The following is a 25,582-nucleotide window of genomic DNA, read 5'->3' as shown; positions in this document are numbered from 1 at the left end:
CTCTCTCCAGATCTACATGCAATGCCATGATTATTCAGTACCCTTCTGAAGACTTGTGTTAGCTCCCGAGCCAGTGCCTAGGCTTCTGCTCAGTGGGCTAACAGAGTTGTGTGGCGCGCAGGAGACCAGAAGTCAAACCCCAACCAGTCATATGTTAAACAGAAGCATTCATTAGTGTGTAATAAACTGAGTTTTAAAAAACAGTGTCTCAATAGTGTAGAGCCAAATGACCTAAAATAATGCATGAATTCATCTTGATGCAAAACAGATCTTCATCCACCATTTTTGGCAGTTTCCATTCTAAGTGAGATGTCTGGTATGCATATGCATATGCATCTGGTTTGCATATGCCTGATTAATTAGGGAACATATGGAAAGCGTTGGTGATATTGCTTTATTCTTTGTTCTACATTAAAATGATGCATGGTAAGGCATGCTGTGGCACGTTTTGATTTCACACATCCGATGTGCTTGGTTATGTTTGCAGACACAGGGAGGCATGAAGAGCAACACGGACAAGTTCAGTCATACAAGGCCAAAGCAAGCTGTTTTTTCCAGGAGGCCGCTGACAGGAGGACGGTTCATAGTAATGTCTGGAATGAATCTGGTAGAATGGCATCCAACACATGGAAACCATGTGTTTGATTTATTTGATAACGTTCCACCCATTCCGCTCCAGCCTTTACCACGATCCCGTCCTCCCCAGTTAATGTGCCAGCAACCTCCTGTGCTGGTTTTGCGCAAACCCTAACCCTAACCCATCATTACAGAACATGAGGTACAGTTACCTCCATGTTTTCTTTGTGGTAACAGGGTTATTTTGGTTGCTTATTCTGTATCAGATAATGTGTATTTATTAAGGATCCTCATTACTCTTCCTGGGGTCCAGCAACATACCACATACTGTAATGTGATGATGGTGATAAGGTTTGTTGTAGCTGAGTCGGTAGAGCACGGCAGTTGCAATGCCAAGAAACGTGGGTTCGATTCCAACCACACGTAAAATGTATTTTGACTTTTTTGTTCATTTAGCAGACACTCTTATCCAGAGCGACATACAAGTTAAGTGCCTTGTTCACGGGCACGTCAACAGAACTTTCACCTAGTCTGCTTGGGGATTCGAACCAGCAACTTTTTACTTACTGGTCCAACGCTCTTAAACGCTAGGCTTCCTGCTACCGGGTATACACGTATGACTGTAAGTCGATTGGAGAACAGCGTCTGCTAAATGGCATATATCATATATAATGTGGACCTTCAGTTACCTGACTATATTAAAAGGAAGATAACAGCTGTGTGTTCTTCACATGTAGCCTATATAATATGCAACCAGATTCCACCTGAAATACATTCTCCTTAAAAAAAATGTCTTAATTACTTTTTATGATTTAAATACAATCAGGATATGTTTCTTTTTTAATAGAAGAAGGCTGTTTTGTATTCCTGGTGAGGCGGTCGCCACGACACATTGATTTAATTCAGAGTTCAAACGTGCTTTCACTGACCTCTAGATGCAGATTCCCTGATGGGTTGTCCCCTACTAGCTTTCAACTTCCACCACCCACACATACACTGTTTGCATAAGGAACATTTGCACAATGTCTTGATTGTCCCCCTGAACTGACATGTTTAAAATAAAATATTCTCACTAAGGTAGACTTGTGTGTTTTTAGTTTGAGGCCATGCAAACGTTGCATGTATAGATTTAATTAGCATGAAAAAACAGACAAATAGAAAATTAAATAAAAAGGGATTTTTGAATGTGTTCAACATGTTTCAAAATGTTATTACTGAATTGATTACACATTGTGCATAACGTCCTAATGTTCCAGATAGCAGCAAGGCTAAGTGCACACTATTGCTTTAAATACAGGTAGTCTATCTATGTACTTTTAATTTGTGTAGAGAAAATTACTAGTTCGAACTGAATAGAGTAGCCTTGCCTCTCTGTCTAATTGACCCAGTCAGAACCATAGAATAACATGAAATTATAGGTTCTCTATGGCATTATAGGTTCTTTATGTAATTATAGGTCTTCTATGGTCAGACACTTGTCACTGTAGTGTAAAGAGTAGTTTCTCCCCAGTACCTCCACTCAGTGGTCTCCCCCTTAGTCCCTCCCTGGTTAAAGGCTGACAGATATACCCAAACCATTCCCTCCACCAACCCCCCTTAAGGCCTTCTATAACACACTCTCCATCACCACACATCATCATGTTATCCAAAGCAACTTACAGCCTCTCGTGCATACATTTTACATATGGGTGACCTCAGAACTTGAACCCACTAACCTAGCATTACAAGCACCACACTCTACCAACTGAGCCACAAAGGGCCACAACTGATACTGCCCAGCAATGCAAACATCCACTTTGCACAGTGCCACTATTGAGAACCCCGTGCTGGAAATCTCAGGAATGCGTTACAAATGGCACCCTACTTCCTACATGTTGCACTACTTTTGACCAGAGCCCTGTAGGGACAGAGCACTATATAGGGAATAGGGTGCCATTGGGATGCAGAATTGGACAGAGCAGGGAGGCTTAAATCCCTCTTCTTTATTTTGTGTTGTACTTTTTGCTTATTTGGTTTCTCCAGATACAGTATACATATTTCTCAGTATTTGAATGATGCTACCAATTTCACAGTGATTTTGACGCAAATACATTTTTATGTACACTTATTTCGGTCAGCCACATTTAAAGTATGTTCTCTTCATGCAGCACAGTCCTTAAACAACACAGTAGTATCCTTTATCTTGTTGCTGTAGGCTGGTAAATATAGCGTGTAGTGTTACATCACTGTTATAACTCAGTAGCTCGGTCAAGGAGAAGAATGACCAAGCAGGCTCAGAGTCATCAGCAGCCTCCGAGATTACTCCTCACGTCCCCGCAAACCACTTCACACAACGGACAGAGGGGACGGGCCACACATTAATATCATCTGCTTTCTGGGGACATGTGCGATGATCTTGCATACATGAAATGTGGCATGATATGCAGCGAGACTATAGGCTATAGCAGGGTTCCCCAAATGGCGGCCCGTGTGCAGGATTTTGTTCCGCGGATTTTGTTCCCCCCCCAAGTTTTCTCAGCAAAACAAATGTAATAATATACATATCCTATATACACTATCGTTCAAAAGTTTCGGGTCACTTAGAAATGTCCTTGTTTTTGGAAGAAAATAATATTTTCTCTCCATTAAAATAACATCAAATTGATCAGAAATACAGTGTAAACATTGTTAATATTGTAAATGGGTATTGTAGCTGAAATGGCTGATTTTTAATGGAATATCTACATAGGCGTACAGAGGCCAATTATCAGCAAACATCACTCCTGTGTTCCAATGGCACGTTGTGTTAGCTAATCCAAGTTGATCATTTTAAAAGGCTAATTGATCATTAAAAAATCCTTTTGCAATTATGTTAGCAGAGCTGAAAACTGTTGATCTGATTAAAGAAGGAATAAAACGGGCCTTCTTTAGACTAGTTGAGTATCTGGAGCATCAGCATTTGTGGGTTCGATTACAGGAACAAAATGGCCAGAAACAAAGCACTTTCTTCTGAAACTCGTCAGTCTATTCTTGTTCTAAGAATTTAAGGCTATTCCATGCGGGAAATTGTCAAGAAACTGAAGATCTCATACAACACTGTGTACTACTCCCTTAACAGAACAGCGCAAACTGTCTCTAACCAGAATAGAAAGAGGAGTGGGAGGCCCCGGTACACACCTGAGCAAGAGGACAAGTACATTAGAGTGTCTAGTTTGAGAAACAGAAGCCTCACAAGTCCTCAACTGACAGCTTCATTAAATAGTACCTGTAAAACACCAGTCTCAACGTCAACAGTGAAGAGGCGACTGAGGTGTCTGTTCTTTTGCCCATTTTAATCTTACATTTTTTGGCCAGACTGAGATATGGCTTTTTTTTGCAACTCTGCCTGAAAGGGTTCTTTGAATGTCCCCATAGTAGAACCCTTTGAAGAAACCCTTTTGGTTTCTGGTAGAAGAGCGCTTCCTACAGAGAGTTCTACATGGAACCCAAAAGGGTTCTACATGGAACCAAAAAGGGTTCTCCTATTGGGACAGCTGAAGAATCCTTTTTGAAAACTTTTTTTCTAAGAGTGTGCATCCCACCTCTGTGTGTTGGGGAGCAAAAGGATTACAAACTACCCACATTAGAGCAGTCAGTACAATTATCCATGCAGTATAGCCTACATTGTGAAATTCTGTGACAGGATATATCTGTGAAAATGTATGGTCAACATGAACCCACAGAAGTGTTTACATATGTAACAGCCTTCTTTATGGTAAGGCAGGCAAATGAGGAGCCGTTTGAGAACATCTGTCAGGCCTAATTAGCTTGAGGACAGGAGAATCACATGGGGCAATCCATAGCTTCTGTATTGGGCCCCTCAACTGGCAGATGCTGTACATGTATCTCAACAGAAATGTGCTAGGCTGTTCCAATATGGACACCGTACAACCAGAATGTTTTATACGTGAGTACATGAATACAGAATGGGATGATGAGGGTTATGCCATGTACAGGCCTTACTGGGTTATATCATGTACAGGCCTTTCTTACTGGGTTATACCACGTGCAGGCCGTTATACTATGGGGCGGCAGGTAGCCTAGTGGTTTGAGTGTTGAACTAGTATCCGCAAGATCAAATCCCTGACCTGACAAAGTAAAAATCTGTTGTTCTGCCCCTCAACAAGGCAGTTAAGCCACTGTTCCTAGGCTGTCATTGAAAATAATTTGTTCTTAACTGACTTGTCTAGTTCAATAAAGATCAAATAAAAGGCCTTTCTGGGTTATACCATGTACAGACCTTTCTTACTGGGTTATACCATGTACAGACCTTTCTTACTGGGTTATACCATGTACAGACCTTTCTTACTGGGTTATACCATGTACAGACCTTTCTTACTGGGTAATACCATGTACAGACCTTTCTTACTGGGTTATACCATGTACATACCTTTCTTACTGGGTTATACCATGTACAGACCTTTCTTACTGGGTTATACCATGCACAGACCTTTCTTACTGGGTTATACCATGTACAGACCTTTCTTACTGGGTTATACCATGTACAGACCTTTCTGACTGGGTTATACCATGTACAGACCTTTCTTACTGGGTTATACAATGTACAGACCTTTCTTACTGGGTTATACCATGTACAGACCTTTCTTACTGGGTTATACCATGCACAGACCTTTCTTACTGGGTTATACCATGTACAGACCTTTCTTACTGGGTTATACCATGTACAGACCTTTCTTACTGGGTTATACCATGTACAGACCTTTCTTACTGGGTTATACAATGTACAGACCTTTCTTACTGGGTTATACCATGTACAGACCTTTCTTACTGGGTTATACCATGTACAGACCTTTCTTACTGGGTTATACCATGTACAGACCTTTCTTACTGGGTTATACCATGTACAGACCTTTCTTACTGGGTTATACCATGTACAGACCTTTCTTACTGGGTTATACCATGTACAGACCTTTCTTACTGGGTTATACCATGTACAGACCTTTCTTACTGGGTTATACCATGTACAGACCTTTCTTACTGGGTTATACCATGTACAGACATTTATTACTGGATTATACCATGTACATACCTTTCTTTCTGGGTTATACCATGTACAGACCTTTCTTACCGGGTTATACCATGTACAGACCTTTCTTACTGGGTTATACCATGTACAGACCTTTCTTACTGGGTTATACCATGTGCAGACCTTTCTTACTGGGTTATACCATGTACAGACATTTCTTACTGGGTTATACCATGAACAGACCTTTCTTACTGGGTTATACCATGTACAGACCTTTCTTACTGGGTTATACCATGTACAGACCTTTCTTTCTGGGTTATACCATGTACAGACCTTTCTTACTGGGTTATACCATGTGCAGACCTTTCTTACTGGGTTATACCATGTGCAGGCCTTTCTTTCTGCAAATGGCAGTGTAAATGTTTGTTTTTATTGTAAAGTACAAGATAGTTGCTGATGCGATTATGATATATGGCATAGGCCCAAGCAAGCACTGTCATAAAAAAATGTACGCTTACGCTGAGCAATTATGATTTTCCAAAACGCAAAGATGTTCGGTGCTGAACAATTTGGCACTACCTATGCTGCACCACTAAGGCATAAAAAAGGCTTGTGGTTTGGACGTTATAGTACACTTACACTTCTGTTGGAACTGGCTGCCAACACAATGGATTGTGGGAAAGACAGTACCACCATGAGAACAACAAAAGAAAAAAACGGAAGGAATTGTACAAACACTATTTTCACAGCTGAGGTGTTTTGTGTGAACGTACTATACAATTTATTTGACAAATTTGAACAAAAATGATGTCAATGACAAATGATTGGACGGTCATTTTGAACTACCGTCCGGTGTATTGTGGAGAGTCTGTAGCTGTGAGGCTTGCATGGATCCAATGCTGTTTGTCCATCAAGGTTTTCCAAGCCACATGGGTCTTATGTTTGTTCCTTGAATAATTGGATAATGACAAGACTGTAGACGATTTTACATGGGTCCTGTTGGATAGAAACAGCAGCAATACATCCAAGTCTTCTGGACTCAATTTACATTTTCCCTCCACAGTCTTATCTGTCACTATGGTAACCTCTTTATTTATCTCTCTTTCTTTGCAGGCTGTTGAAACCAACCTGGCTTCCAAGGACAGTCACTGGGTATTTGTCAATGAGGTAAGCGAAGATGAGAGTATTTATGTTGATGCTGCTGATAAATCTCTCTCTCTCTCTCACTTCTTTTCTCTCTAACTATCTCTTTCTCCTAACTCCTATCTTTGCATTTCCTCTACACTGAGTATAGAAAACATTAGGAGAACCTGCTCTTTCCATTACGTAGACTGACCAGGTGAATCCAGGTGAAAGCTGTGATCCCTTATTGATGTCACTTGTTAAATCCACTTCAATCGGTGTAGATGAAGAGGAGGAGACAGGTTAAAGAATGCTTTTTAAACCTTGAGACAATCAGAGGGTGAATGGGCAAGACAAAATATGTAAGTGTCTTTGAACTGGATATGGTTGTAGGAGTCAGGCGCACCGGTTTGAGTGTATCAAGAACTCCAATGCTGCTGTGTTTTTCACACTCAATAGAATGGTCCAACATCCAAAGGACATCCAGACAACTTGACACAACTGTGGGAAGCATTGGAGTCAACATGGGCCAGCATCCCTGTGGAACGTGTTTGACACCTTGTTGAGTCCATGCCCTGACGAATTGATCCTGTCCTGAGGGCAAAAGGGGGTGCAACTCCATATTAATAAGGTGTTCCTAATGTTTTGTACACTCAGTGTATATACCCACAACAACTGCGTGATGCCAATAACAGTGAGTTGACGATCAAGGGAACTGCTTGACGCATTGAGTAGATCAGTAGTCGCTCACAGTTCTACAGCACCTTGCATTGCGTGTGTCTCACATCCTACAGTCACTCTGCACACTGATAGAGCTCTAACAAAATATGTACTCATTGTTTGATACAACAAAACTCCTCCACCATTATGAAGATGTGGCCAAAATGGCATTTGAAACTCCCTAATAAGAAAGAGACATGACAGTTCCAATTTAGTTCATTATTTCCTTGATCGATTTCCACATCATAGATTTCTCTCTGGACTCAACTATAATTGTACTTACGTGTTCTCTCGTTACAAGCGTTGCCAACTGGCTAAGAATTCCTAAAAGTTTCCTCTCTCTTGTTTCAATTTCAGTATGCCTGAGTCTCCCATATCCACTTCAGACATCTTTTAAGCATTTGCAGTTTTGTAAAAACACTTCTCATTTTATAAATGATAAATGGCAAACTGTCATCTCTTAACCAATTTTCTAATTTTGCTCCTATGAGTGCATCCAAAATGGCAGTATTTTCCCTATATTGTGTACTACTTTTGACCAGAGGCCTATGGGCCCTGGGTCCAGGTCAAAAGTAGTACTCGATAGGGATTAGGGTGCCATTTGGGACTCAAACCCTAGGTCTTAGCCATAGACATAGCCTGTGTCTCTGTACCACTAGGACGCCACACTTAGTTTTCTGCAGTAGCTGTGCCCGAAGCAGAGTCAGACAGTGGCCCTGTCCCAATAGCCATAATAGCTTACTAAATAGTATGTGGAAAAGTAACATTTTGTAGTGTGTGAAATTTTGAAAGTAGTACTCCAAAATGCATTATTTAATGCGCGATTGCGCTGACTCCCGCCATTCGTTTATTTTGGTAGAGCATGCCAATATATCTGATTATCAGATTATCAGAGTCAGAAAAGATGAGTGAATTCTACTAGATCAAACACTGAAATTAGTATGCAGTTTAAGAATGTAGTACACTAGCATTAGTATTCGGATGCGGCCAACGTCTCAAAGACATCTACCCAGGTCTCAGTATGTCTGCTCTAACACTGTGCTGATGTAAACAACCCTGCCCTTTAATCCAGCCTGTTCATTGGAGGCCAATTAAAAGTAGCAGGGTCTGCTCAGAATGCAGCCAGGCAGCAGTAGAGAGAGTTGATGAGGGTTTGAGAGTACTGTAGCTGCAGGTGTACTGGCCTCCTGTGGAGCTGGAGCTGCTTCGCCCAGACTGCCCAATGGCGGGCAGAGAGCCGTGGTTGTTGTGATGTCACAGCCTACCAGAGATAAGTCTTATTTATTATTATGAGTATTCCTAATGTTCGCTGATGCCGGGAAAGTGGGAATGGGGGGGGGGGGAGATGACGCAGCGGCAGATGGTGCTTTAATCGATTTTGTGTTTGTGTGTTGCCAGTTGTATAAAACGAAGGAAGACGTCGTGCTGGTTTGTGTTGCTGAGTGATTTGGCTGTCACTTAGGTCTGGTATACCATGGCATGGTATATTATACAGTGTTGTGTTGTGTTTCCATTAAGCTAATTTTGTGTATGTTAGTATACTCCAGTTATTGTCATTGTGAGCCCGCATCAGAAATGGGTGAACCGTCTTCTGTACATAATCTGAAAATATAACGAGGAGGAATTCTTTCTGTGCTTTTTATCAACTCAAAGATATTTTCAAGGTAACAATCCAAGTTCATGAATAATTTAATGAACACATGAAAATTACATTTTATTTTGTTGGTCTTATCTCGCTTCTCTTTGTGAAATATTGCTTTACATGAAATGTGTTGGAAGATGAATCCAGGGGCATTTTACTTATATAAGTACTATCTATGTCTACAGTCTAGAATGGATATTCTGATCTTTGAAACCCCACATACACGTCAATGTTAGAGAGAAAGATAAATATGTTTACTTCATAATGTATTGCATGTTATGGTTCTAGTACAACCATACTGGACTCTCACCCTACAGTATGTAGCTAGCTTTTCCTAGCTGGTACACTCTCACCCTACAGTATGTAGCTAGCTTTTCCTAGCTGGTACACTCTAACCTTGGTGTTGTTTTATCAGACAGATCCTCCTGAACACTGCTGTAGCTTCACCTTAATTATTAATCTGATACAGAGAGTTTAGAGGCCCAGGCCAAGATCAACACTACTCTGTCTACATAAACATGAGTCTTTATGGAAGACCGGGCCAGGGGTTAAACAGTTGTGTGCTCCATCAAAATATCCTTCTGTTATAAGTCCATAGTCTATCTCCATCATCCATCTCCTGGGCCACACTCCTGTCTGGAGCTAGAGATTCTAGAGTAGGTCGGCTCCAATCTTCGGGACTGTTGGATGACCAGATGGTCTGTCCTGGGGGTCGGCAGGATAGAGGCCCAGCCTGTACAGCACCTGAAGATGTTGGACACATCGGAGTGTGAAATCAGCAGGGGCATGTGAGGCCAGGAGAAGAGAGTGCTAACACTAAACCCCAGCCCGCCCAGATCTGCACTGATGTGGGAAAGAAACAATTCAATTTAATGGGAAAAAGATGTTCACAGTTGACACATCCAGTAGGATGCTCTGTACTGCGCTGTTGTACGTAAACTTGTCTTTGGGGGATAGACGGAGGCAAAGTCATTGTTATCCATCGGGTGACTGGTTGATCCTTATTGGGGTCATCACTTCAAGCCCCTAGCAAAACACAAAACAATGGCGGACAATTTCTCTCCCCTCGGACAGAGATATTAGAGAAAGTAAGAGATAGGAATCCCAATGGGTAATGAACGGAGGGAACATCACCGAGTAGACTGTCAACCAAATGTGTTCAAGTTGTCATGCTGCATCATGCCGTTGCTAAGCTAATCATCACACTTCTCCAAGTCAGGGTATGTGCCGTGTTCACGTGCTAGGATTAACAAACTCCCACATTTTTGACAAGCTACACGTTGAAAGCGGCACGTCTATAATTACAACCAGTTAGCAAGTCTGACATTGTCGAGTTTCCTAGTTCCAACTAGCATGTGAATGCGGCATTAGTCAAGAAACGTTCCTATTTTCTTTTAACATACACTATAGAGTATATCCAAAATATGGCTATTTTAGCCACACCCGTTGCTGACTAGTGTATAAATTTAAGCACACATACATGCATTCTCAATTGACAAAGATTGGCAGTAGAATGCCCTTACTGAAGAGCTCAGTGACTTTCAACATGGACATTGGCCATATTTATACAACAATATGGCTATTTCAGCCACACCCATTGCTGACTAGTGTATAAATTTAAGCACACATACATGCATTCTCCATAGACAAAAATTGGCAGTAGAATGCCTTTACTGAAGAGCTCAGTGACTTTCAGCATGGCACCGTCGTAGGATGCCAACTTTCCAACAAGTCAGTTTGTCAAATTTCTGCCCTGCTAGAACTGCCCCCATCAACTGTAAGTGCTCAGCCGCAAAGTGGTAGACCACACAAGCTCACAGAACAGAACCGCCAAGTGCTGAAGCTTCTAGCATGTAAAAAAATGTTTTTGGTTGCAACACTCACTACCGAGCATTTCTCTACACCCACAATAATATCTGCTAAACACATGTGACCAATAACATTTGATTTGATTTGATTTGAGTTCCAAACGGCCTCTGGAAGCAACATCAGCACAAGAATTGTTTGTCTGGAGCTTAATGAAATGGGCTTCCATGGCCGAGCAGCCGCACACAAGCCTAAGATCACCATGCACAATGCCAAGACTCTGAAGTGGTGTAAAGCTTGCTGACATTGGCCTCTGGGTTTGACGGATGCCAAGAGAACGTTACTTGCCCCAATGCATAGTGCCAACTGTAAAGTTTGGTGGATGAGGAATAATGGCCTGGGGTTGCTTTTATTGGTTCGGTCTAGACCCCTTAGTTTGATTGAATGGAAATCTTAATGCCAAGGCATACAATGACATTCTAGACTAGTCAGTGCATCCAACTTTGTGGCAACATTTTGGGGAAAGCCGTTTCCTGTTTCAACATGAAAATTCCCCCATGTACAAATCGAGGTCCACACAGAAGTTGTTTGCCGAGACCGGTGTGGAAGAACTTTACTGGCCTGCACAGAGCCCGGACCTTAACCCTATCGAAAATCTTTGGGAATTGGAACGCCGACTGCGAGCCAGGCCTAATCGCCAAATATCAGACCTCACTAATGGTCTTGTGGCTGAATTGAAGCAAGTCCCCTCAGCAATGTTCCAACATCTAGTGGAAAGCCTTCCCATGATTTTGGAATGAGATGTTCAACGAGCAGGTGTCCACATACCTTTGGTCATGTAGTGTATGTAACGCCACGATTCCAAAGCTATACGATATTACATAGAACAAGTTAATTATCACACATCTCTTGTGAGAGATCTTGTACTTCCTGTAACAAACTTCTGTAACGAAATTCATACTAATTTTGTGTTTTTGAGTTAACTTCCAATTGACTCCCAATCAATCCTTGAAGGAAAGCTCTCCTTGTCCCAGAATCGCCCAGAAAGCACCATGCGGCTCATTGATGATGCATGGGCAAAATTCACAATGGCCGTTCATTTCCAATGGAGTGTCCTATCTCCTCAAAAGTATCTCTCCCTCGGATCTAAAACTTGCCTTTGTCTGTGGTAACTAGTGACAACCCTAAAACCAGTACTAACTCCCACCTTCCATGACAGTTACTTTCAAATTAAAATACATCTAATTGTATCGTACCCCAATAATATTGTTGAATAACATTGTTGCCGAGAAGGGCTTGTTAGCTAGCCACAGAGTTTGAATCATCTTAGCCGTTTTCTATAAAAGCTCAGCTAGCAATGCTAGCTAGCTAACATTAGCTAAACTGCGCCTAGACTCGGGACCTAATAGGCATATACAGTACTAGACATGTCACATAGGTTTCAGGAGCCAGCTGGTTACATATTATTCAACCATGGGCAACAACATCTGGCTACTAGTTTGTTTTCACCAAAATATGTTAAACTCATAGCTAGTTTATCCAGTGATCACCGCATTTAGAAGGATATCCACTGACTGAAAAGTAGCTAGCTAGAATGCTGGCTCACATTGGCCAAGCAGTAACCAATTGCTAACTATCACAGTTAGCTAATCATGGATGCCAAACGACTCAGCTAGCTAGACTCAGGAGCCCGCTGGTTAGACATGACAACACCATGGACAACAATAACTGGTGACTAACTTGTTTTCAGACAAATATGTTCAACTCATATTTACTGTAGTTTATCCACTGACCACTGCATTTAGGAGGCTAGCTAAATTACTGAAATGTAGCTAGCTAGAACACCAAAGGCAGTAGCCACTACTAGCCAACTAATTGTGGATTTGATACATTTGGGCAAACTTGCTCATATCAAGCAACAGGCAGTTTGTGGAAAGGAAAATCTGTGTGATGTCACACACCCAAAAAGGCTTAACCAATCACCCGATGTAGCTCATTAATGTATTAATGACTTTGCCTCTGGTTATCCTATGAAAGCAAATGTTGCATACTGTACACCGTATACCCTATTACCTATGACAGGGTGAAAACTACCACCAAAAAATAATATGTCTCCAGATTTAACAAAAAATCTGTGTGTAAAACTTTGGTATCTTTATATATATGGACAAAATACCAACGTGATGATGAGTAAAACATTACCCACACTGCTTCAATTTATTATTTGTACCAGAGCATCTGCCATTGAATAATTTGTCAGCTCAGAGTTTTGTGATGAGATATTATTTTTTAAAGCTGTGACCAGCATTTATTTCCTCCATATCACGTTATATTAACCATGCATCACTGCCAAATGGTCAGTACCAGATGTGTCTGTTATTATTACCATGTCATGCGAGAATCCTCTCTCTGATTGATGTGGAAGTGATACTGAACCATAGGCTTCCCTGCTGCTTCAGACATAAATGGGGTGGTATCCCGGGATACAGATAAAAAAAAATACTTTTCAAATTGAGATTCACCATTAAGTTTGCTTTTTAGGCTTAATCTGTATCCAGGAAACCACCGTTGAGGTGTGCCTGGCAGTGTCAGGAATTAGGAGTATGGACATGCCATGCCAGGCAAAGTGCAGACTGGAATTGTGCAAGCCGCCTGGGTTCATTTCCCAGTCCCACAGGGCTGAGGGAAGCCCAAGCCAGCAGAAAATATGATAAAAACAAACAAAGTCTGAGAAGACAAGCCAACAGCTGTGGTGGTGGGGTGAGCAGGGAGCCAGGGGCCAGGGGCCAGGGGCTTGCAGTGGCTGACTAGCACACATCCAGGGGGTGGATGCGGCAGGTGAGGTGATGGGGCCTTGGACGGGGTGGGTCTCCCAGGCAGGAGCTCAGAGTTTGCCTGCAGGCTGAGTGAGCACTATGATGTAAACAGCAAGCAGACCAAGGAAATAGGTTGTGAAGGAAGAAGCTCTTTCACCACGCAGCAAAGCATCCATATTCATACTCATCGGAGAGATTTCTTAATATGGTCACCGTACACAGGGACTCTGTCCACCTTGTCATAGTTGGTAGTCTGTAGTAACAGGCAGGACAGTTTTTGTTTCACCTTTTTTTATGCTGTAACATGTCTCCCCTTCTCTCCCCCTCTCCCCTCCTTTCCTCATGTCTCTCCTTCTCCTCTTCTCTCCCCCTCTCCCCTCCTTTCCTCTTGTCTCTCCTTCTCTTCCCCTCTCCCCTCATCTACCCCTCTCCCCTTCTCTTCTTCTCCCCTTCTCTCCCCCTCTCTCACCTCCTCTCCCCTTCTCTCCCCTCCTCTTCCCTTCTTTCCCCTTCTGTCTGTAGGAGATCAGTGACACTGAGATCATGGAGCTGGCCCACAGTGCATTGGGGCGGATGACAGTGATTCGTCAGATCTTCCCGCTGTGGAGGGACAGCAGCGTGCGCTGCATGAGGAACAACCACCGCATCTCCTCCTTACTCTGTGACCCCCAGGAAGGATATTTACAGTCACTTGAGGTCAGTTCAACAGGGGGCCTTCACATCAAGGCCAGTGGTCTTATATCCCTAGGGTCAAGCATCTTTCCTGGCCCTGTAACCTGACCTGACCACCTTGTCAGTCCCCACATATCATATTCAGACCCAAATTACATTTGCTCTTTACTAATATCTTCAAGGTCGATCATAACAAATACACAAGAAACAACAATTATGTATTATGAAGAAATGTTAGCGCTGTAGCCATGTCTACTTTTGCTGTTATCTGATGCTGCCTCTGGGGGTTAGGTCAGTGACTCCTATCACATGTCACGTCAGGGACAGCCCCAGAATGTCTGTTTACAGTATCACTGAGCATGTGACCTGTGGGCCTCTGAAGGTCAACAGCACCTAAAATGTATCTCCCATTGAGTGATAATGGATGATGAGATGTTCCACAAGGCTGTGCCATTGACATGTGGCGGGATACAGTGATAGCTTTTGGAGGCCTGTAGGACAGATAAGGAAGAGTTGGTTGAGAGCATAGATATATAATCACTAGAAGGGACTTAGACTCATTGAATGGGGATTCCAATTCTAGAGATTATATTTCTATGGTTGAGAGGACCAGGATGCTAGAGAGAAGTTAGACCTGTGATTCCTATTGATTCATTAGTTGTTTTGCTTTCAGTCCCCCTTTCAGTCTCCTAACACTATTTCAGACTGAATTTACCATTCATTTTAGTTATTTCGGTTTACTCATCCAAGCAACCTACACTTTATTGCTAAGAATCCAACAAATAATTATCTGAGATTCTCGTAAACTTGGAGTAAACACTGTTTCATCACTGCCTGCAGTTTATGACAAGAGTATGTTACCCCTTAATAGTAACAGTAGAGGAAGCAACACAATATATGATGACAAAGTTATCAAAGATACCTCTGTGGTATGGCAGCTAGATAGCAGCTAGACATTCTCAGTCAAACCACTCAACGAGATCACATGGATGCTGCTCTCTGACATCCCTCCCCTCTGTTCCACCTTTATGTAACCAGAGGTGTCGCTGACTGAAAACCTCCTTGAACCCACCTGAACTCTCGCTATCGCTAACCGTTAACAGATGGCCCAAATGCTCCAGGGACTCTTATCTCAATAATTAATGCAAAAGAGGGTTAAACACTCTTTGATGTTAAATCACCCTCATGACAAGGAAAATGCTGGTTCATGGTGCCGGCGAAACCCCATCAGCAGTCTGTCGCTGAATTTGCACTTTTATCACTACTGTATCTCGTTCTCACACCCTGGAAAGCTGTAAATTATCCATGTATTAACAAATTAGTCATATGCATTTCTTCACTCTGTCGGTATACTGGCACACAGCAAATCACCTCCATAATATATTGATTCACTCCACTTCTATGGGTGGGATGAGCGTGACTGAGATAGCCGATCACAGAACTCTCGATGGAGACTTCTAACAGGGTCACTTGTTGTTGATCTCTGGTTGAACATGTTGTGATAGTGAAGTAATAAGAAGGTTATCATCAAAACACAGAAACAGGAAAGGACACAACTAACAACAAGGCAGAGGAGAGGACAGAAGTGATAAGGAAGTAAACATGCAGAGTTGTTGTTGTTGTTGAATGCTCATCCAGAAGTGGCACTCCTAGTGGCCCGCGACTTTAATGCAGGAAAACGTGAATCCGTTTTACCTCATTTCGACCAGCATGTCAAAGGAACCAAAGGAAAAAAAGACCACCTTTACTCCACACACAGAGATGCGTACAAAGCTCTCCCTCGCCCTCCATTTGGCAAATCTGATCACAATTCTATCCTCCTGATTCCTGATTACAAGCAAAAACTCAACAAGGAAGTAGCAGTGACTCGCTCAACATGGAAGTGGTCAGATGATGTGGATGCTGAGCAACAGGAATGTTTTGCTAGCACAGACTGGAATATGTTTTGGGATTCATCTGATGGATTTTGAGGAGTATACCACATCAGTCACCGGCTTCATCAATAAGTGCATCGATGACGTCGTCCCTACAGAGACCGTACGTACATATCCCAACCAGAAGCCATGTAGTACAGGCAACATCTGCACTGAGATAAAGGGCTGCCGCTTTTAGGGAGCTGGACACTAATCTGGCTGATTATAAGAAATCCCGCAATGCCCTCTGAAGAATATTCAAACAGGCAAAGCATCAATACAGGACTAAGACTGAATCCTACTACACCGGCTCTGACGCTCGTCGGATGTGGTAGTGCTTGCTAACTTTTATGAACTACAAATGGAAACCTAGTAGCAAGCTGCCCAGTGACTTAAGCCTACCAGATGAGCTAAATGCTTCTATGCTAGCTTCGAGGCAAGCAACACTGAACAATGCATGAGCACACAAGCTGTTATGGACGACTGTGTGATTACGCTCTCAGTAGACGATGTGAATAAGACCTTTAAACAGCTCAACCTTCACAATACTGCAGTGCCCGACAGATTATCTTACTCAGAGCATTTTTAACCTCTCCCTGACTGAGTCTGTGATACTCACGTTTCAAGTAGGCCACCACAGTCCCTGTGCCCAAGAACGCTAAGGTAACGACCTAAATGACTACCACCCATAGCACTCACGTCTGTAGCCATGAAGTGCATTGAAAGGCTCGTCATGACTCACACCAACACCATCATCCCAGAAACTCTAGACCCACTCCAATTCGCACACGCCCCAACAGATCCACAGATGATGCAATCTCTATTGCACTCCATACTGCCCTTTTCCACCTGAAAAAGGTGGAAGGAATCCCCTATGTGAGAATGCTGTTCATTGACTATAGCTCAGCTTTCAACACCGTAGTGCCCTCACAGCTCATCACTGAGTTAAAACACTGGGACTAAACACCTCCCCCTGCAAATTGATCCTGAACTTCCTGATGGGATGCCACCAGGTGATAAGGGTAGACAACAACACATCTGCCACGCTGATCCTCATCACAGGGGCCCCTCAGGGGTGCGTGGTTAGTCCCCTCCTGTACTCCCTGTTCACCCATGACTGCATGGTCACACATAAATACAACTCCATCAGTAAGTTTGTCAATGACACAACAGTGGTAAGCCTCATCACAGACAACGATGAGACAGCCTATAAGGAGGAGGTCAGAAACCTGGCATTGTGGTGCCACGACAACAACCTCTCCCTCAACGTGATCAAGACAAAGGAGATGATCGTGGACTACAGGAAAAGGAGGGTCAATCACGCCCCCATTCACATCAACGGGGCTGTAATGGAGCGGGTCAAGATCTTCAAGTTCCTTGGTGTCCACATCACTAACAAACTATCATGCTCCAAACACACCAAGACAGTCGTGAAGAGAGCACAACAAAGCCTATTCCCCCTCAGGAGACTGAAAAGATTTGGCATGGGTCCTCAGATCCTCAAAAAGTTCTAAGCTGCAAGAGCATCCTGTCTGGTTGCATCATTGCTTGGCCTCGCAAATGCTCGGCATCTGACCGCAAGGCGCTACAGAGGTTAGTAAATCCGGCCCAGTACATCACTGTTGCCAAGCTTCCTGCCATCCAGGACCTCTATACCAGGCAGTATCAGAGGATGGTCCTAAAAATTGGGCCTTCAGCCACCCTGGTCATAGACTGTTCCCTCTACTCCCGCACGGCAAGCAGTACCAGAGCTCCTTACACCTTATACCCCCAAGCCATAAGACTGCTAAACAGCTATCCGGACTATTTACATTCACCCCCTTTTTTACATTGCTGATTCTTGCTGTTTATTATCTATGTATAGTCACTTTACCCCTACCTACATGTACATATTATACCTGAATTACCTCGACGAACCTATTTCCCTACACATTGACTCAGTACCGGTACCCCCTGTATGTTTATAGCGTCGTTATTGTTATTTTATTTCTTTACTTTTTTTCACTTTAGCTTACTTCATTTTATTATTTTATTATATATAGTGTCAGTCAAACGTTTGGACACATCTACTCTTTCAAGGGTTGTTCTTTATTTTTTTTATTTTCTACAAGAATAGTAAAGACATCAACACTATGCAATACCACATACGGAATCATGTCGTAACCAAAAAAGTGTTTATCAAATCCAAATGTATTTTGTATTTGAGAATCTTCAAAGTAGCCACCCTTTACCTTGATGACAGCTTTGCACACTCTTGGCATTCTCTCAACCAGCTTCTTGAGGTAGTCACCTGGAATGTATTTCAATTAACTGATGTGACTTGTTTAAAGTTAATTTGTGGAATTTATTTCCTTCTTAATGCATTTGAGCCAATCAGTTGTATTGTGACAAGGTAGGGATGGTATACAGAAGACAGACCTATTTGGTAAAAGACCAAGTCCGTATTATGGCATGAACAGCTCAATAAGCAAAGAGAAATGACAGTCCATCATTACTTTAAGATATGAAGGTCAGTCAATTCGGAAAATGTCTTTCTTCAAGTGCAGTCGCAAAAACCATAAAGCGCTATGATGAAACTCGCTCTCATGAGGACCGCCACAGGAAAGGAAGACCAAAAGTTACCTCTGCTGCAGAGGATAAGTTCATTAGAGTTACCAGCCTCAGAAATTGCAGCATAAAATACATGCTTCATAGAGTTCAAGTAACAGACACATCTCAGCATCAACTGTTCAGAGGAGACTGCGTGAATCAGGCCTTCATGGTCGATTTTCTGCAAAGAAACCACTACTAAAGGGCACCATTAAGAAGAGGAGACTAGCTTGGGCCAAGAAACACAAGCAATGGACATTAGACTGATCGAAATCTGTCCTTTGATCTGTTGAGTCAAAATTGGAGATTTTTGGTTCCAACCACCATGGCTTTGTGAGACACAGAGTAGGTGACCGGATGATCTCTGCATGTGTTGTTCCCACGAAGCATGGAGGAGGAAGTGTGATGGTGTGGGGTGCTTTGCTGGTAACACTGTCAATTTTTTTTTTTTTTAATTCAAGGCAAACTTAATGAGAATTGCTAACACATCATTCTGCAGCTACACACGATCCCATCTAGTTCGCACTTAGCGGGAGAATCATTTGTTTTTTAACAGGACAATGGCCCATCACACCTCCAGGCTGTGTAAGGGCTATTTGACCAAGAAGGAGAGTGATGAAGTGCTGCATCAGATGACCTGGCCTCCACAATCACCTGACCTCAACCTATTTGTTATGGTTTGGGATGAGTCGGACCACAGGGTGAAGAAAAATCAGCCAACAAGTGCTCAGCATATGTGGGAACTCCTTCAAGACTGTTGGAAAAGCATTCCAGGTGAAGCTGGTTGAGAGAATGCCAAGAGTGTGAAAGCTGCCATCAAGGCAATGGGTGGCTAACGGGTGGAAACAAAAATACTAAATATATTCTGATTTGTTTAACATTTCTTTGGTTATTACATGATTTCATGTGTTATTTCATAGTTTTGATGTCTTCACTAAAGTAAAACCGTTGAATGAGTAACTTTTGACTGGTACTGAATATATGTATTTTTTCTTGTTTACTTAAAAATAACTGCATTGTTGGATAAGCACTTGTCAGTAAGCATTTCATGGTAAGGTCTACACTTGTTGTATTTGGCGCATGTGACAAATAACATTTTATTTTATTTGTTGCTTTTCTTGCCATCTCTACGTTTCACTGATGGAGAGATTTAGGTCGTGGGGGTTGGGAGTGTTGGGGACGTTGTAGCCAGTGTCGCTCTCCCAGTTCTTCAGCTACACACTACCCAGGCAGATGGACTATCAACGGCCCAGCCTTAGCCCTGCCTAGACTTAGTTCGCCCAGCTCAGCCTTAGTCTCGTAAACCTGACCCTAGGCAAACGCAGTGACTCGGGTCTGGTTTGAATGATGGACTCTTTTGTCATAGGGGAACTATGTCAGTGTCTACGCCATTACTTTATGTACCCTTCAAAATACAGAAATCATCCCCGTATGAAGCATTTTGCATGAAGCTGCATTTTGCATCATATGAACCACTGCTAAACTTTGGTTTGCCTCGTAATTTGTTGGGAGTTTTTCGTCATCGATGAAGGCAGTGACGTAGTTCCTCTATGCCTAAAGTGTCCATCATTCAAACCAGACACCCTTTGACCCTAGGGTCGGGTTTTCCAGACTACCCAGTCTTAGTCCAGCCTCAGTTAGCCCTGCCTGGACTCAGTTAGCCAAGCCCAGCCTGGCTCATAGCTGTTCTTGAGGCTTCTTATCTGGCCACAAACTAGTGCAGACTGCTTTACTGTGTGAATTACAAGCCTCTAGTAGGCCTGATTGTGATTGTGGGTTCACACTCTAAAATGACAAAAGGAATAATAATTACAACAGATATGTGTGTTATCACAAGCATATCATGATGAGGGTTGGATGTATGAGGTAGCCTATAGCATTATAATGCAGATGCAGCTCGGTATTGCTTGATGTTGTTATTCTAACATGCTGGAGAATGGAGATGGCATGAATTGTCAGTGCAGGTTATGACATTATCCCAGCCCAGTGTGATGTCCTGCGTCCTTCATAGCTGAAACAGTTGGACTGCTCTGCTGTTTATTTGTCACTGTGCATTTCGTTTCTGCTCCATGGCTCTGGTTCGACTCTGGTACTGCACTCACATCTGCTCAAGGGGGCTGTCATGCTGTGTGTCACTTTGATAGGGGAGTGTGGTAGACGGGGGTGTGTGTGTGAGTGTGCATGCATGTGTATTTTGCAGTAGTTTTCCATGTCGTCATGACACAAAAAGAGACAATACCCATTGGAAATCATGGTCCTATCAAACATATCAACCATTATGGTGCAGCTTAAATTTTACTGTTGTGCATCAACAATGATCTAATCATGTTCAACTGGTTTCTGTGGTCTCCAATCACTGTAGTCTGTGTTTCCAACAGAGACCTTAGAAATGTATTGTTTGATAGAACATTTCACGATACTGTATGTAATCAGTTTCTAGAATGGACATTTTCTTGACCAAGATGGACGATTGTTAGGCACGTTACTAGGATGCTAATTCCCATTCTAGGGTCCAATGACTAATTATATGGTGTTTTCTCCCGCCTCCTTCCTCTGTATTCCAGGTGTCCAACTTGTACCTGTATGATAGTGTGCTGGCACTGGCTAACGCCTTCCAGAGGAAGTTGGTGGACAGGAAGTGGCACAGCATGGCCAGTCTGAACTGCATCAAGAAGTCCACCAAGCCTTGGAATGGAGGCTGGTCCATGCTGGAGAACATCCAGATGGTAAACTTTAGTTCAGAACGTGAATATGAACCTTTGTCTGATTTTCCTAGTCATTGCAGTGAAACAGAGATATATTTTATTTATTGTTCATCATGCTGAATACTTGAAATGTTTTTTTAAGGAACATAGGTTGTGAATCCAGTGTTTTTCTAAAGCAGAAGGGCACAAGGCCTTGAATAAAGTCAGAAGCAGAAAAGAGTAAAAGAAACAGTCCTTGAATCTAATTCACTCTACTTGCGTTACAACTGGAGATGCTCAGCTGTGGGAGATTGGTTGCCATTCTACTGCCATTCTCCAGACGTAATATCTTCAGCACTAAAAGGAGCTACGTACTAGATCTCCTCTGCAGTGGCGCTTATGGGTTTTGGGGTCCATTATCCCAATGATGTCTTTAGAGCAGTATTGGCAGGTGTGTGTGTGTGTGTGTGTGTGTGTGTGTGTGTGTGTGTGTGTGTGTGTGTGTGTGTGTGTGTGTGTGTGTGTGTGTGTGTGTGTGTGTGTGTGTGTGTGTGTGTGTGTGTGTGTGTGTGTGTGTGTGTGTGTGTGTGTGTGTGTGTGCGCACTTCAATTTCATGCTCATTTAACGTTCTATGAGCCACAGAGAGCTGTGGTTAGAGTCTAATCTATCCCTGGGGGGACATGGGATAGATATCTTTGTCTCAGAGATCTCGGCCTGTCCCTATCACAGTGTCACAGGTTCAAACTGATTCAACCACACTATTAAACTGGCTTTGGGAACGCAGTTTCGTTATGGTCTTGATACTAAAGGGCTTGGAACTGGACAGGTGGTCTTGCGTGGTTCTGTGAGATCTCACTCTTTCTATGAAATTCATCCTATATTCTCTCTCTCTCTTTCTATCTCCCTCCCATCACAGGGACATATCACAGGCCTTACAGGAATGATGGATTTCAAAGCGAACGGATCCAATTCTCACGTCCAGTTTGAAATACTGGGCACCAGCTTCAGTGAGACGTTTGGAAAAGACGTGAAAAGGGTGAGTATGATGATTCTGCTGGTGGTGGTCACTCCTCCTTTGTCTCAAGATGGCTGTAAGTCTGATAGATGTTTTTGAGTTTACAGTTCTGAAGCTACGACCTCTGTGGCACTACCCAGTGGTATTTCAGCACAGCAAGCCTCAACGAGATAGTCAGTAAACCTTTTATTTAAAACAGTGGAGGTTATGGCCCATAAATTGCTGGCAGCAATTTCTGAGGTGTCTTGGGGTGGGTTTCTTAGCACACAGAAATCAGAGTGTGGAAACCACCCTGTGGAACATATTACAGTCCTTGAGGCAAAGCATACACGAGAACCTGCCAGAATACTGTCAGTTATCTGTTTAAATTGTACTGAGAAATGTCATATACTCTACAATATCTAGCTAGGTTATTTATTGATATATGAAAAAACAAGGTCAACCGACATTACCTAAATTCCCTGTATTCTGTAATGCTAACTGTCAAGTGCTGAGATGTGTTTTTCTTAACTATTCATTTTCATGAATATGTCCTAGTGAGTGTCCTACAGGGTGTTATATTCAACAGGAACATACTGGAAATAACAACCAACTAGTTCATTGGTTTAGTATGCATTTGTGTTGAAGGCATGAGACCATTAGAAGAAACCATTAGTAGAAAACACCATAGGACATGAATGACATGAATGACATGAATGACATGAATGACTGTAAAGTGCTTCAGCACGACATCTTAAGACATAAATACTCAAAATGAGTAGGCTACCCATAGAAATTAGATATGAATGACTTCTATTTCTATGAGGCTACCATACAATAACATGCTACTATACCGCTAAGCTATTACTGTATTTCAATCACACACATTATATCAGCTAATGTAGTGCTTTTGCCAGCCTATAATTTCCTGCTCCCTAACATGAGTGGCCTGATCAAACACCAGTCAGTAGTGGCTGAGGGAGAACATGCCAAGCATCCTGTAATAACGACTGTAGGACAAGCAGCTACAGGGCCACTGTCAACAAAGCTCTGTATGTGGCCATGGCAACACACACTGTATGCTGTTGCATCATATAATACTCTATATTTCCCATATTGGGCATTACCTTCCACCAGTGCCCTATTTGGTTCCTTCAGTAGATCTATTCAAAAGACTATTACGGGACACTGTGTACTCCTCTGTCCCATAGGGAAGAGACCAGCTCTGTTTCTCCTCACTGACTACCCAGCAAACCAAAATTGGTTTCTGTGAAAGTTCCCAGAACTATCGTTAGGTCGCAGGAAATGTTCTTATGACACAAAAACTGTCCAGTCGTGGTGATGATCATAGAATTTTTGTATAAAACATTTGTCTGATGACTCAAGAACATTCCTAGAACACATTTAATCTGTTCTTTAAAACCTCTTGTAACTACTACCCATCCCGGATCCGGGAGCGTTGTCATCAACTGACACTAATTAGCATAACACAACGGACGTAAATATTACTAGAAAATATTCATATTCATGAAATCACAAGTGAAATGTATTGAAACACAGCTTAGCCTTTTGTTAATCACCCTGTCATCTCAGATTTTGAAAATATGCTTTACAGCCAAAGCAAGACAAGCATTTGTGTAAGTTTATCAATAGCCTAGCATAGCATTATGCCTAGCTAGCAGCAGGCAACCTGGTCACGAAAATCAGAAAAGTAATCAAATTAAATATTTTACCTTTGATGAGCTTCGGATGTTTTCACTCACAAGATTCCCAGTTAGATAGCAAATGTTCCTTTTTTCCCAAAATATTTTTTTTGTAGCTGAAATAACTCCATTAGTTCTTCACGTTTGGCTGAGAATTCGACCGGAAATTGCGGTCACGACAACGACATTTTTCAAATATATATTCGACAATATATCAACCGGAACAGGTGGCTTCTTAGTAGGAAAGAGAGAAATAATGGCCGCATTTGTCCCTTATGCACAAAACACTCTGAGAGACTCCAGCTGACCACTGAGGCAATGTTGACGTTCAGGCTCCTTTTTCAAAATAAAAGACTGAAACTATGTATTGTGACACTAGACACATTAGGGAAGCCATAGAAAAGGGAATCTGGTGATATCTCATTCACTGCTCAATAGGGACGCATAGGAACGCAGAGCTTTCTAAATAAGAGTCCCTTCCTGATTGGATTTTTCTCAGGCTTTCGCCTGCAATATCAGTTCTGTTATTCTCACAGACAATATTTTTACCGTTTTGGAAACTTTAGAGTGTTTTCTATCCCAAGCTGTCAATTACATGCATATTCTAGCATCTTGTCCTGACAAAATATCCTGTTTACTTTGGGAACGTTATTTTTCCAAAAATGAAAATAGTGCCCCCTAGTTTCAAGAGGATTTATTATTAAATGTTCCCAGAATTCTTCATTAGGTTGTGGGAACAGTCTGTTGAGAACAATGTGGGGACATCACAAAAGATATGTTCGCAAAGCAGTTGGGCAGATGATTCTACAATGTTTCTTTTAGGGAGCAAAAACATTCACCTGATATTACAAGAAATTTCCCATAAAACATTTAGTTTGTTCTTTAAAAGTTTCTAGAATGTTTCAGTAGGTTTTGGGAACAGTCTGATTGGAACCAGGGTTATAGTACTCAAGTCCAGTCTCGAGACCACATATGGAGTGTATCTGTTTTATGTCGGATACATATTTACTTGGTCTTGACTCTGTCTCGGACAATGAGGACTTAAACTGTATTTCCCAAAACCAGACAAAAATAATAATACTGACTAGTGGTGGCTATTCAGCAGCCTGATGGTTTGGGGTAGAAGCTACTGGCCAGTCTTTCACTTTTTGCCATGATGCTCCTATACTACTCGGCAGTATGCTCTTGATGGTGCTCCTGTAGAACATTGTGAGGGCCCTCGAGGGACAGGCCAAATTTATTCAGCCTCTTGACTTCTTCACCACATTATGGTACTGCACATTGCTGCACTGCACTGTCAGAACTAGAAGCACAAGCATTTCGCTACACTCGCATTAAC

At 42.3% G+C, this 25,582-nt stretch overlaps 1 protein-coding gene across 2 annotated transcripts in view; it reads left to right on the top strand.

Moving 5' to 3' along the window:
* grid1b (glutamate receptor, ionotropic, delta 1b) overlaps nucleotides 1-25,582 on the top strand; it is a 413,343-nt gene that overhangs the window by 325,450 nt on the left and 62,311 nt on the right. For both annotated transcript variants that reach the window (XM_046368710.1, XM_046368709.1), the window contains exons 5-8: nucleotides 6,695-6,748; nucleotides 14,210-14,383; nucleotides 21,426-21,587; nucleotides 22,463-22,582. In XM_046368710.1, coding sequence (XP_046224666.1) covers nucleotides 6,695-6,748; nucleotides 14,210-14,383; nucleotides 21,426-21,587; nucleotides 22,463-22,582 — 510 coding nt within the window. The remainder of the gene's footprint in view (nucleotides 1-6,694; nucleotides 6,749-14,209; nucleotides 14,384-21,425; nucleotides 21,588-22,462; nucleotides 22,583-25,582) is intronic.

This window comes from Oncorhynchus gorbuscha, linkage group LG11 (genome assembly GCF_021184085.1).
Source record: "Oncorhynchus gorbuscha isolate QuinsamMale2020 ecotype Even-year linkage group LG11, OgorEven_v1.0, whole genome shotgun sequence".
NCBI lineage: Eukaryota > Metazoa > Chordata > Actinopteri > Salmoniformes > Salmonidae > Oncorhynchus > Oncorhynchus gorbuscha.
This window is presented reverse-complemented; position numbering and strand designations above follow the sequence as displayed.